The sequence below is a fragment of the Ornithorhynchus anatinus genome, chromosome 3 (assembly GCF_004115215.2).
Source record: "Ornithorhynchus anatinus isolate Pmale09 chromosome 3, mOrnAna1.pri.v4, whole genome shotgun sequence".
In the NCBI taxonomy this organism is placed as follows: domain Eukaryota; kingdom Metazoa; phylum Chordata; class Mammalia; order Monotremata; family Ornithorhynchidae; genus Ornithorhynchus; species Ornithorhynchus anatinus.
Window position 1 is genome coordinate 46920083 of NC_041730.1, and position 13326 is coordinate 46933408.

The following is a 13326-nucleotide window of genomic DNA, read 5'->3' on the forward strand; positions in this document are numbered from 1 at the left end:
ATACGAGCAAATCATGTTGGACACAGTCCATGATCTTAATGGTGCTCCCAGTCTTCATCCCCATTTTACAGATGAGGCAGCTGAGGTCCCGAAAAGTAAGTTTACTTGCCCAGGGTCATTCAGCAGCAGACAAGTGGCAGAGCCAAGATTAGAACCCAGGTACTTTTGACTCACAGGCCCGTGTTCTATCCATTAGGCAGCACTGCTTCTGCCCCTGGACTGAACCCGTGACCCTACCTGCCAGGGTGAGGAAGAGATTCCCTGAGGCCTCTCCCTTCCCTCTCCCCTGCCCTTCCAGCCAATCCTGTACTGACCACCTGGCCACACTCCCAGCAGCCACCAGGACCGGAAAGTCAATCCAAAAGATTCCTATGATGGACAGTGCTACCTTGGGCCTATTGGTTACAGAGCTTCCTGTCCCCAGAGAAGAAGCATGACCATTGGTTACAGTCTGGGCCTGAGAGTCAGAAGGATCTAGCCTTTTATTTTGGCTCTGCCTCACGTCTGCTGTGTGACCTTGAGCAAGTCACTTCACTTCTCTGGACCTCAATTCCCTCATCTGTAAATTAGGGATGAAGACTGTGAGCCCCATGCGGGACAGGAACTGTGCCAAACCTGATTAGCTTTTTGTACCCCAGTGCTCAGTACAGGGTCTGGCACATAGTAAGTGCTTCACAAGTGCCATTTAAAAAAAAATGACTTGCCCAAGGTCACACAGCAGACAAGTGGCAGAGCTGGGGTTAGAATCCAGGTTCCTCAGAGTCTCTTAGTAATAATAGTAGCAATTATTATATTATTATTATATTATCAGTGAGTGGAGTCCAGAAATAACCCTACCTCCCCCACCTCAGGTGACCACTTCTACTGGCCCTTTGGAAATCACCCGTGGCCACTTCACACCCCCCAGCCTGATGTTCCAGAGAAGAGCGCCTCCCCAAGAGACGTTCCAGGAAATCCCCCTCTATGTGCCTCACTTCCAGGCTATCGGAGCCATTACTTCCAAGCCATCGGAGCAGACCCCTCCGCCCCCCACCCCGGGGTCCACGTCAGGCCATGAGAGGCCAGAAGTCTGGAGCCTCTCCCCTGCTGGGAAGGCGGAGTGCTTCATGCCCGAATCCAGGCACAGGGCCAGGCGGGTGCAGGTCGCTGCGGCCCCCGAAGACCCAGATGGCCCTCTGGCCCCTCGGAGGGGCAAAGGCGAACCAGAATCTGGTGAGGGGAAGAAGCAGGGCCTAAAGAAGCTACTTCTCACCCGTGAGCAGAAGTCCAGGCTACTGGACTGGAACGAGGCTGATTCAGAAGCCCCAGCGTCAAAGGGCACCGAGGATGGTGGGAAGGGAAGTGCCCCGAGGCTCTCCATCCTCTCCTGGGGGGCCGGCGAGTCAGGGCCAGACAAGCTTGCAACGGTAAAGGCCATGGGGAGTGGCCCAGTCGAGAGGCCGGGGGGCCGGCCCAAGTCCCCCCTCCGCCTGATCGCCAGCGCTATCAGACGATCTATCCTGGAGCCCCTCATCTCTGGTCCGGAAGCAGGGAAGAAGCCCTCGGACACCAAGCCCAGGCCTCCGGTGGAGGGTCCGGCCCCCTTCCGGGCCCCCCGCTGCGGCCGCTCCGTGAGTCTCCGAGCAACGAGCCTCGGCAGAGAGCAGGACTCCCAGGCCAGGCCTGCGGCCCCCTCCTCGCCACGACCCGCGGGCGGCGCCCCGTCCCCTCAGCGAGGTGACCCGGCCTGGGACCAGTGGTCCCATGGTGGCGGCCCTGGGGTCCGTGAGGCGGTGGCCCCCACCCCTCCTGGACGCGGAAGCCTCTCTCAGGCCAAAGTAGAAGACGTGCCCTCGCTCCTTGAGAAGGTCAGCCTCCGGGAGGCCCCCCGAGAGCCTCCCTGGGCCACCCCCGGCATCCAGAACAAGCGGAGGCTTCTCTCTGCATCCCTCCGACTCCGAGACAGAGCTAGGGAGGCTGGGCTGCTAGAGACTCCCCAGAGCCACGACCACTGGAGACTCCCCAGGAGGAAAGAGGACACCGTAGATGCCTCTGAGGGCATAAATGGACCGTCTCCATCTTTGCACCCCGTTTCCCTGGGAAGGCCACTCAGAGATTCTTTAGGAGGAGGAGACTCAGCCGGTAAGATGCTTTTCCTTGCTCCTATTTGGAGGTTTAAGGGCAGAAGCTTAAGGGTTTGGGTCTCACCTCCTTCCATTCAGAGTGGGTGTGGAGGAACACAGGCTGCAGGGGAAAAATGCATTTTCTACGCTGTTTGGTTGCATCATCCCCTGGAGGCCCGTTCTCCCTCCGAGTCAATGCCTTGCCATCATCAGCACGGAGCAGGAGGATCTAGGCTTCAGGGTTTGGCTTTAGATTCACCCAGGGGGCTGCCCTACTCTCCCTGACTCAGTGGCCCCGGCCGACCCACATCCAAGTGCCCCTCCAACCCCACCCAGCATCACCATGCCGAGTTGGCTCCTGGAGTGAGGCCGGGACAACCCGGAGTCTGCATGGAAGCGCTTCTATTCCTCTGAGCTGCTGACCCAGGCCCCTGGACCGGCCCCTGCTCTGGAGATAACTGCATGACCCTTTGACCTTTCCCCATCATAGAGGTTTGGGGTTCTGGAAGTCAGATAATAATAATAATAATTATGGTACTTGTTGAGCGTTTACTATATGCCAAGGACTGTTCTTAGCACTGAGGCAGATACAAATTAATCAGGTTGGACAGAGTCCCCCATGGGGCTCATACTCTTAATCCCCATTTTACAGATGAGTGAACTGAAGCTCAGAGAAGCAAAGTGACTTGCCCAAGGTCACACAACAGACCAGTGGCAGAGATGGAATTAGAACCCATCCTGACTCTGGTCTGGAAAGCTCTCCCTCTTCGTATTTGACAGACAATGACTCTTCCTACCTTCAAAGCCATATTGAAGGCACATCTCCTCCAAGGGGCCTTCCCTGAGTAAGCCCCCCTTTCCCCTTCTCCCACTCCCTTCTGTGTCATCCTGGAACTTGGACCTTTATTCGCCCCTCCCTTAGCCCAACAGCACCTATTAAATATCTGTAATTTATTTATATTAATGTCTGTCTCTCCCTCTAGACGAAGGCCCACTGTGGGCAGGGAAAGCGTCTGCCAACTCTGTTATATTGTACTCCCCCAAGCGCAGAGTACAGTGCTCTGCAGATAGTAAGTGCTCAGTGAATGTGATTGATTGATTGACTGATTTGCATAGAGATGGTAGTTGAAGTCATGGGAGAGAATGAGTTCTCCAAGAGAGTGGGTGTTGATGGACAATAGAAGGCAGCCCAGAGCTGAGCCTTGAGGGATCCCCCGCGGTTAAGGGGTGGGAGGCGGGAGAGGAGACCGCAAAAGAGACTGAGAATGAGTTGCCAGAGAGTTAGGAGGACAGACAGGAGAAAGTAGGGTCGGCGAAACCCAGGTTGGATAAAGTTTCCAGGAGAAGGGAGTGGCCCTCAGTGTCAAAGGCAGCAGAAGGGTCGAGGAGGATTAGGAAAGAGTAGAAACCACTGGATTTTGCAAGAAGTAGGTCATCGGTGACCTTAGAGAGGGCAGTTTCCATGGAATGGAGGGAACGCAAGCCAGATTGGAGGGGGTCAAGGAGAGAACTGGAGGAGAGGAATTTGAGACAGTGGGTGAAGACAATTCGCTCAAGGAGTTAGAAGAGGAATGGTAGGAGGGAGATGGGATGATAACTGAATAGACAGTAATTTCCCTAGCAGAACTGAGGGAATCAGGGCAGATCTTCCTTTTTGGGATTGTTTTGAGCTGTGGGAGAGGAGATCCTGGAGAGACGGTACTAGGGATGGCAATTTCAACAGAGTCTCAGCAGTGTCCATGCCAAGGCAACCAGGGACTCTTGGGTGTCGGAGCGCAACTCAGGTTGCTGCCATGGGCATTTCTTTAAATTATATCTTTAATTTATATTACATATCTTTAAATGATACTCATATCTTTAAATTATATATGATGAATGATTTCCATTATGTATCTTTAAATTACACATTATAAATTACCTATATTAGTGTCTGTCTTCCCCTCTAGACTGTCAACTCATTACGAGCAGGGAACATGAAAGCTAATTCTCTTGTACTGTGCTCTCGCAAGTGCTTAGTACAGTGGTCTTCTCATTGTGAGCGCCCAATAAATACCATTGATTGATTGACCGATTGATTGGTTAGGCCCTTCTGAGTCCGAGTTCTTCCTCCTGGAACATTAAGACAATCACACTCAGATCTGCCTATTTTTTTAATGGTATTTGTTAAGCGCTCACTATGTGCTAGGCACTGTACTAAGCACTGGGATTGATTCAAGCTAATCTGTTTGAACATATTCCATCTCCCACAAGGGGCTCGCAGTTTTAATCCCCATTTTACAGATGAAGTAATTAAGCCCCAGGGAAGTGAAGGGACTTAGCCAAGGTACCCAGCAGACAACTGGCAGAGCTAGGTGCGGCTTAGTGGAAAGAGCATGGGCTTGGGAGTCAGAGGATGTGGGTTCTAAACCTGGATCTGCCACTTTCCTGCTCTGAGACTTTGAGCAAATCACTTTCATTCATTCAGTCGTATTTATTGAGTGCTTACTGTGTGCAGGGCACTCTACTAAGCACTTGGGAAGTACAGTTCAGCAACACTTCAGTTCTCTGTGGTTCAGTTACCTCATTTGTAAAATGGGGATTAAGACTGTCAGCCCCACATGGGGCAACCTGATTACCTTGTATCTATCCCAGGGCTTGAAACAGTGCTTGGCACATAGTAAGTGCTTAACAAATACCATCATTATTATTATTATTATTATCCCAGTGCTTAGAACAGTGGCACATAGTAAGCGCATAAAAAATACCATAATAATAATAATGATAACCCAGGTCCTTCTGACTCCCAGGCCCATGTTCTAGCCACTAGGCCACGCTGCTTCTTGACTCCAAGGGAGCTGTTGAAAGTCGACGTGTCTGTTAATTGTTATATTGTACTCTCCTAAGCTCTTAGTACAGTGCTTTGCACCCAGTAAGTGTTCAACAAATATCATTGAATGAATGAAGGAATGAATGAAGTCTAGAATTCCCAGGGATGGTGAGGTGTGTTGGATCTAATGATGCACTGGGTCAGCACCCTCCTGATATTATTCTCCACTGTCCATTTTTCTTAGTGAGATGCCAGTGGGCTCAACCCAGGAACCTCCGTGAAGCTGGGTGAGGCTGGTGGGACTGAGGGAAAGGAAAGTAAGCGGTTAGAGAGTAGCCCCCTGAGGGCCTAATTCCCCTGGCTTAGCACAATGCTCTGCACACAGGGATAAAAGGAGAAGCAGTTTGGCCAAGTGGAGAGAGCACGGGCCTGAGAATCAGAGGAAATGAGTTCTACTTGGCCTAGTGGCTAAAGCCTGGGCCTGGGAATCAGAGGGCCTGGGTTCTTATCCCGGCTCTGCCACTTGTCTGCTGTGTGACCTTGGGCGAGGCACTTCACTTCTCTGGGCCTAGTTACCTCATTTGTAATGTGGGGATTGAAACCGTGAGCCCTGTGTGGGACAGGGACTGTAACCAACCTGTTTATCTCGTCTCTACCGCAGCGCTTAAACAGTGCCTGGCACATAGTAAGAGCTTAAAAAATACCACAATTTCTATTATTATTATAATAGTCCTGGCCCCACCGCTTGTCTCCTGGGGGACCTTGAGCAAGTCGCTCAACTGTGCCTCGGTTATCTCACCTGTAAAATCGAGAACCTTTGCTCCCGGCCCAATCTCTGCTTCCCGTGAACCCTTTGCTCCTCGGCTGCTCCGTTTTGTGTCCGGGCCTCCCCTCGGCTGTGGGCCTCCCCTTTCCCGGCCCCGTCCCCTTGTCGCCTCGCCCTCCCCACCCCCTTTTGCCCTCGTCGGACCTTTTCCTCTCGACGACCTCTGTTCCCGGGCCCGGCCTTTTGTGGCCGCGGTCCCTTTTCTCCGGGCCTCCCCCTTTGTCCTAGGTCCCCCGGTTTGCGGCCCGTCAGCCGGCTTCCCGGCCCCACCTTTTGCCCTCGGGCCTCTTTCTCCTCCCGCCCGCCCCCCTTCCCCCTCCCGTCCTTTTGGCGCCCGGCCCCACTCTGTCCCCGGGCCCCACTTTACCCCCAGCACACCCGCCAGTCTGCCCTCGCCCCCGCTTTTTTTTCTTCTCTCCGTCTCGCCCTCTCCTCCCGGCCGACCCATCTCCCTTGGTCTCCTGGGTGCGCCCGGGCCTGACTGTTGCCACGGGCCTCTCTGGGCGCCCTCGCCTCCCCATGGGCCCAAACCCCCCCCCCCCGCCACCTGTGCTCTGTGGCCGACTGGGGGGGGGGGGCATGGCAAGTTTTATGTGGGACATGGACTGTGTCCAACCAGTTTAACTTGTATCTGCCTCAGTGCTTAGTATGGTGCTCGGCACATAGTAAGTGCTTAACAAATTCCTTTTGAAAAAAAACGCTATTACTACCCCTCCTTTGTGAGATGGTCAGAAATGTCATTTCCCCACACACACCCCCAAAGGGCTTATCCCTCTAAGAGATGTAGAACCGCCTGCAACTCTACCCGCTCCCCAGCGTTTCCCCAGATCCAGATGTAGTTCATTAAAACCCTGCAGCAGGTTGAAGGCTAGCAGCACATGTTCCCATGGCAATTTAAAAAAAAAAAACCCAAAGAATCTGGCAGCGGCAGCTGGACAGATGTTCAGCATGTTCTGATGGTAAGATCAAGGGCTCGGGAGACAGAAGGCCGGGGTTCTCTTCCCGGCTCTGTCATTTGCCTGTTGTGTGACCTTGGGCAAGTCATTTGTCAATCAGATAATTGAATTTATTGAGTTCTTACTGTGTGCAGAATACTGTACTCGGCACTTGGGAGAGCACGTTATCACTTTTCTGTCCATCAGTTTCAATCAATCCATCATATTTATTGAGTGTTTACTAGGTGGAGAGCACTACAGTGTTCTTGGGAGAGTATAATACAACTGAATCAGCTCCTTAAATGTAAAATGGGGATTCAGTACCTGTGCTCCCTTCCTACTTAGACTGTGAGCCCTATGTGGGTCAGGCACTGTGCCTGACCCAATTAATTTGTTTCTTCCCCAGCTCTTAGAACAGTGCTCCACACATAGTAAGTGCTTACAAATACCATTAAAAAAAAAAAAAGATGAGATTCTGTTACAACCCAATATGAATTCATTTGCATGTTCAAATACCCAATCTGCATTTTCCAGTTGAAACCCGGCACGCTTCCTCGGGGCCGCGGGGTTGGAATGGCCCAGCTCGACCGCCAGCTTTCTCGATGTTTTAATCAGCGCTCCGATGATGTGATGATATTCTTAAGTTGGGAAAATAAAACTGGCATTTGTTTAGGGATAATTAATGAAATATTTATGTTGCATGAGACCTTGTGATAAAACCTTGTGCTTCAAGTCCCTTTGCTTCTGATTACATTTGTGATTTTTTTTTACATGACCAGACATTCTGACGCCAGCTATTTTACACTGAGCAGATGTCATGTAGTAAAAATGGGGGTCAGAAGCAGGGAGCCACAGAAGGGTAATTTGTTTAAGAGCTGGCTTGGACTTCTTGCATTCAATTACCCTACAGAGCTAGCCTCCCGTGATCATTTAGGTGGTAACACCGACATCAGGCGTGTGCTCCGATAATAGATTTCATTTCGCAATGCATTCTCAGCATCAGGCTACCTCGACGGTGTTTAAAGAACTAATTGATTGTTGCATAATACCTGGTATGTTGAAAAATCAAGCATACCTCGCTCCCCCGACCCCACTGAAGCCCTTGGTCGGGGGCCAGGAATCTAATGATCACATTCAGCCGCGTTTCCAGTTGTCCTTTGGGTCAGCCTGGAGTGACACGGGACAGGTGCAAGCCTGGGAGGGAGGGGGAACTTCTGCGAAGCTGGAAGAAGTGTCACTTTTGCCCAAAGTTTGGTTTCTTGTCTCAGGCTGCAGCCGCAGGCCATCCAGAGCCCAGACCGGCCAGTACGAGACCTCCTCATCTGATGACGCCTTGGAGCCACAGGTTCCCCTGCTCCCTAAGGTACCTGACCCCACGGATTTCCTCTCCAGGGCAGGGGGAGAGGGCGGGAGAGCCAGGGGGAGGGATTTTTGCAAGGTGGTTCAGTACCTGCAGAGGCCTAGTGGAGAGAATGCAGGCCTGGGAGTCAGAAGGACCCAGGTTCTAATCCCGGCTCGGCTACTTGTCTGCTGCATGACCCTGGGCAAGTCACTTATCTTCTCTGAACCTCAGTTCCCTCATCGATAAAATGGAGATTAAGAGTTGGGTATGGACGGTATCCAACCTGATCAGTTTGTATCTGCCCCAGCCTGATGCATGGTTAGTGCTTAACAAATCCCACAAAAAAAATAAAACTCCAAACCACTGGGATCTCGGAGCTGAAGTGACATTCCCTGGTGCCTGAAACCCGAAACCTCTCCAGCTGGATTCCCTTCCGATATTCCAAATTGCCCATTTCTCAGATCCTGATCCCTCCCCCCGACATCCCCCCTGTCGCCGCCACCTTTCTCTGCAGAGGATTCAATTTGAAAAAGGTGGACATGTTTACTTGAAACCTCTCCAAAGCTCCAAGCGACAGAGTGGTTTGAAAATGTGGCCCATTGAGCAAAACCATTGAAAAAATGAAAACAAACAGATGCACATTTCCCTGGGCGGGGAAGAAGCAGCTTCGTTGAAGAAGCAGCTTCGTTGAAGAAGCAGTAGAGGCAGATTGCATGCAAAATGCTATGTTGATTCTAATCTGAGATATGCAGTGAGCCATGCAGTTGGATAGAGAAATTGATACCCTGGAAGTGTGGACTATTACGTGGGGAGGGAGGATGGTGGGCTCACGGTGGGTAGATCGCTGCTTTTTCTGCATTTCGGGCCACGCGGGCTCTGGCTGGAGTAATCGTCTTGGGGGAGTATCCCGTCTTGGGGTTCACGGGTGCCGGATTGGAGGAAGGTGCCTTTTATTTTACTGGAGTTTGGGAGCCCTGATGGACCAGAATCATCTCCTCCGACAGCCCTGGGCTGAGTGGAGGCAGATGCCATGTGAGATGCTGAATGCCACTGGGATGCTGGATTCAGTTGCCCTGAGTTCTTGGAACGTGTGTGTGTGTGTGTGTGCCCGCATCCATGTACGTTATCCTAAGCTACCACTGGCCATTCCCAAGTGCTATTTATGTCTATTAATATCTGTCTCCCCCTCTAATAATCATAATTATGGTATTTGTTAAGCACTTACTGTGTGCCAGACACTATATTAAGCACTAGGGTAGATACAGTCAAGTTGGGTTGGACACAGTCCCCTGTCCCACATGGGCCTCACGGTCTCAATCCCCATTTTACAGATGAGGAAACTGAGGCAAAGAGAAGCAAAGTGACTTGCCTAAGGTCACACAGCAGACAAGTGGCGGATTGGGGATTAGAACCCATGACCTACTGACTCCCAGGCCCATCCTCTAGCCACTACACTATGCTACTTCTCTAGACTGTAAGCTCATTGTGGGCAGGGAATGTGTCTGTTTATTGTTATATTGTACTCTCCCAAGTGCTTAGTACTGCGCTTTGCCCACACTAAGCACTCAATAAATACAATTGAATGAGTGCTGATTTCCTGGTCAAGAAAGGGCCCCGAAAAACCCATCCCTGTCAAAGACCTGGGGAAGCTGGGTGCGGTGGGGGATGAATTTTTTCTGGAAGGAAAACTCTGTGTCAAGTTAACCTGCTTTATTGATTGTTCCTCAATATATGTTCTCTCCCCTTCCGGCCCTTCCAGGAAAGGCAGACTCTAAGGAGGCGAAGGAAGCTGGAAAAAGCAAGCAAGCAGTTGGTGAAGCAGGAAGAACTGAAGCGTCTATACACAGCCCAGGTGGGCGCAAGTTGGAAAAGATGACATTTTTAGGCTCAGGGGTTGGTGGACTCTAGAAGACCCAGGGATGTGGTGGTGAATGCATTTTCTCAGGGTGAACCACCAACCTCTTTTTTCATTTTTATTTTGGCATTCATTAAGTGCTTACTATGTGCCAGCTGCCGTACTAAGCTCTGGGGTAGATAGAAACTAATCAAATTGGACGCAGTCTGTGTCCCACCTGGGGCTCACGGTCTTAATCCCCGCTTTACAGATGAGATAATTGAGGCACAGAGAATCAAGTTGAGGTTTAAATTATACATTATAACTTATTTATATTAATGTCTATATTATAAGAATTGTGGTGTTTGTTGAGCACTTACTATGTGCCAAGCACTTTGCTAAGCATTAAGCTAATGAGGTTGGACAAGGTCCCTGTCCTATTTGGAGCTCATGGTCTAAGTAAGAGGGAGAACAAGAATTGAATCCTCATTTTACAGATGAGGAAACTGAGGCAAAGCCTTTTGTTGGAATTATTGTTATTATTGTTGTAGGATTTAATCCCCAATTTATAGATGAGGAAACCGAGCACAGAGAAATTAAATGACTTACCCACCGTCACATAGCGAGAAATCAACCTGGTTGAAGGATTCCCTCCCTTGACCAAACTTCTGACCGTCCCCCAGATAGCATTGCAGCATTCCCACTCCTCCTCATCATCTTGCCTGTAAATATCCCAGAAGCAGCAGGAAGGTGGAGGTCAAAACTCAGTTGCGTGTGGCAAACTCCTGGAACAAACAGTTGTGCTTGCAGGTTTCACGTCTTTCCCGGAGGAAAGTGATGTAGGAAGATGCCTTCCACTTTGGGTTCCCGGGCAAACTAGATCAGGCAGAATGTTTGCCGTGCAGGTCTGGGCTAGCAGAGCTGCCCGTTTCTTCCAGACGGGAATAGAATCCCTTGCTTCTAGAGAGGTTCCCACCTTCCTGGCTATTTGGGGAATCTTCTGTCGGCCCAGTGCATAGGCTCCACTTGTCTCCATGTGCACCCCTGTGTGTGTGCACCCGTGTACACAAGCATCATTTTGAAATCTCCGTTTGCAGGCAATCCAGCGGCAGCTGGAGGAGGTAGAGGAGCGGCAGCGAGCGGCAGAAATCCAAGGGGTTAAACTGGAGAAAGCCTTGCGAGGAGAGTCAGGTAAGTCAAGAATAAATCTGAGAGCGTGCGTGTGCTTGTGTGTGTGAGCGCACATGTGCAGGAAGACAGAATCTGAGTTCTCGGCTTGATGATAATGCAGGTTTTGAAGATTTGATATGAAGGAATAAAAACGCATGGTTCACTATGGCTAGGTCAAGCTGAACATCTGCAGTCCACCTGAGTGCTCTTTCCCACCTTCCAAAGACTTCCAGTTGTGACCCAGTTCACACTCATCTTCACCACTAATGTGTGACTGGTTCTAGGTCCCGGGACCGAGGTAGTGGCCCTCCAGCTATTGAACCCACAGTTCTTAAACTTGCAGTCCTCGCAACCAGCTTCTGCTCAGCCCACAAGCCCTCAGCAGCCTTGGGTGGACAATGGGGGGGCCTCTTGTTGAAGCATTTGGAAGAAAGCGGTGTGAAGCCTGGATTTATGGGATTGAAACCTCTGTGCTTTGTTTTTGAAGATGCTCCTGATGATAAAGCCCTCACTAATAATAATAACTGTGGTAGTTATTGAGCACTTACTATGTGCCGAGCACCATTCTAAGCGCTGGGGTAGATACAATATAGTCAGGTTGGGCACAGTCCACATGGTGCTCACAGTGTTAATACTGGGTACACACACACACACACACACAAACACACACACACACATTTTCCCTCTGCCTCATTCTGTGGATACAGTCATCTCTGTCCTACGCTTAGTCCCCAGATAAAGTGAGCAATAACAAATAGGAACCTGTAAGCTAGATTGTAAGCTCGTTTTGAGCAGAGATGGTTTCCTTTTATTGTTATATTGTGTTGTACTCTTCCAAGAGCTCAGTACAGTTCTCTGCACACAGTAAGCACTCAATAAATACGACAGACTGACAAACAAGTTCTAAGGTCTGGAGGGGCAGTACTGTGGCATTAGCGAGGGAAGCGGGGTGGCCTAGCGGAAAGAGCTCAGATCTGGTAGTCAGGGCATCTGGATCTACTCTGTGACTCTGGGCAAGAAACTGCACTTCTCTGGGCCTCAGTTCCCTCACCTGTAAAACAGGGATTGCTATCATCAAATGCTGTCATTTCCGACTCACAGTGGCTCTATGGGTACGTTTTCTCCAGAATATCCTATCTTGGGCCTTAATCCACAACCCTGCTAACGGTTCTTTCGTTATTGTTATTATGGTTTCTATCCATCTGCCTGCTGGTGGTCGGCCTCTTCCACATTTTCCCTAGCCTTAGTGCCTTCTCCAGAGAATTGGTCCTCTGGGTGAGGTGTCCAAAATATGCTAAATAGAGTTATTTGGCCTTCCAAAGACCCCTTTGGCTTAATTTACTCCAAAACCCATTTGTTTGTCTTTCAGGCAGTCTACTGCATTCACAAAAGCCTTCTCCAGTACCACATTTCAAAAGAATCGATGTGCTTTCTTTCCTGTTTTATTACTGTCCAACGTTTGGAATCATACGTTTTCACTGGAAACATTGTCAATATAGAATTGACAATTCGTATTTATGTGGCATTAGTTACATGAGCAAGTTTCATGATTTTTTCCCAGGATCTTCATAGTAATTCTTCCTAACGTTGATTTTCTGTCTATTTCTTGACTATTAGTTCCTTTATTTTTGATTAGCGATCCCGGGAGAGAGCAATTGTCAACTCTTTCAATCTTCTCTCCAGGTATGGGGACTACATATGTGTTAATGAATCGATGATATCTCTTGAGCGTTTAATATATGCAGAGCACTTGGGAATGTTGGTAGACACATTCCCCACCCAAAAGGAGCTTAACAGTCTAGAGGGGGAGGCAAACATTAAAATAAATTACAAATGTGTTCCTAAGTGCTGTGGGACTGATGATAGAGAAGCAGCATGGCTCAGTGGAAAGAGCCTGGGCTTAGGAGTCACAGGTCATGGGTTCTAATCCCCGCTCCGCCTCTTATCAGTGGGTGACTTTGGGCAAGTCACTTAACTTCTCTGGGCCTCAGTTACCTCATCTGTAAAAAGGAGATTAAGACTGTGAGCCTCATGTGGGACAACCTGATTACCCTGTATCTACTCCAGTGCTTAGAACAGTGCTCGGCACATAGTAAGCACTTAACAAATACCAACATTATTATTATTATAAGGTTCTAATCCCAGCTCTGCCACTTAGCTGTGTGACTTTGGCCAAGTCACTAAACTTCTCTGTGCCTCGGTTCCCTCACCTGTAAAATGGGGATGAAGACTGTGAGCCCCCTATGTAATCATGGGACAACCTGATTACCTTGCATCTACCCCAGCATCTAACAGTGCTTGGCACAGAGTA

The 13326-nt window shown here is 49.9% G+C and overlaps 1 protein-coding gene across 8 annotated transcripts in view; it reads left to right on the forward strand.

The window, feature by feature from the left end:
* The window catches only part of MICAL2 (microtubule associated monooxygenase, calponin and LIM domain containing 2), a 197449-nt gene that overhangs the window by 169275 nt on the left and 14848 nt on the right, over nt 1-13326 (forward strand). For all 8 annotated transcript variants that reach the window (XM_029059580.1, XM_029059579.1, XM_029059582.1 and 5 more), the window contains 4 exons: nt 852-2121; nt 7938-8032; nt 9771-9863; nt 10943-11036. In XM_029059580.1, the coding sequence (XP_028915413.1) occupies nt 852-2121; nt 7938-8032; nt 9771-9863; nt 10943-11036 (1552 nt within the window). The remainder of the gene's footprint in view (nt 1-851; nt 2122-7937; nt 8033-9770; nt 9864-10942; nt 11037-13326) is intronic.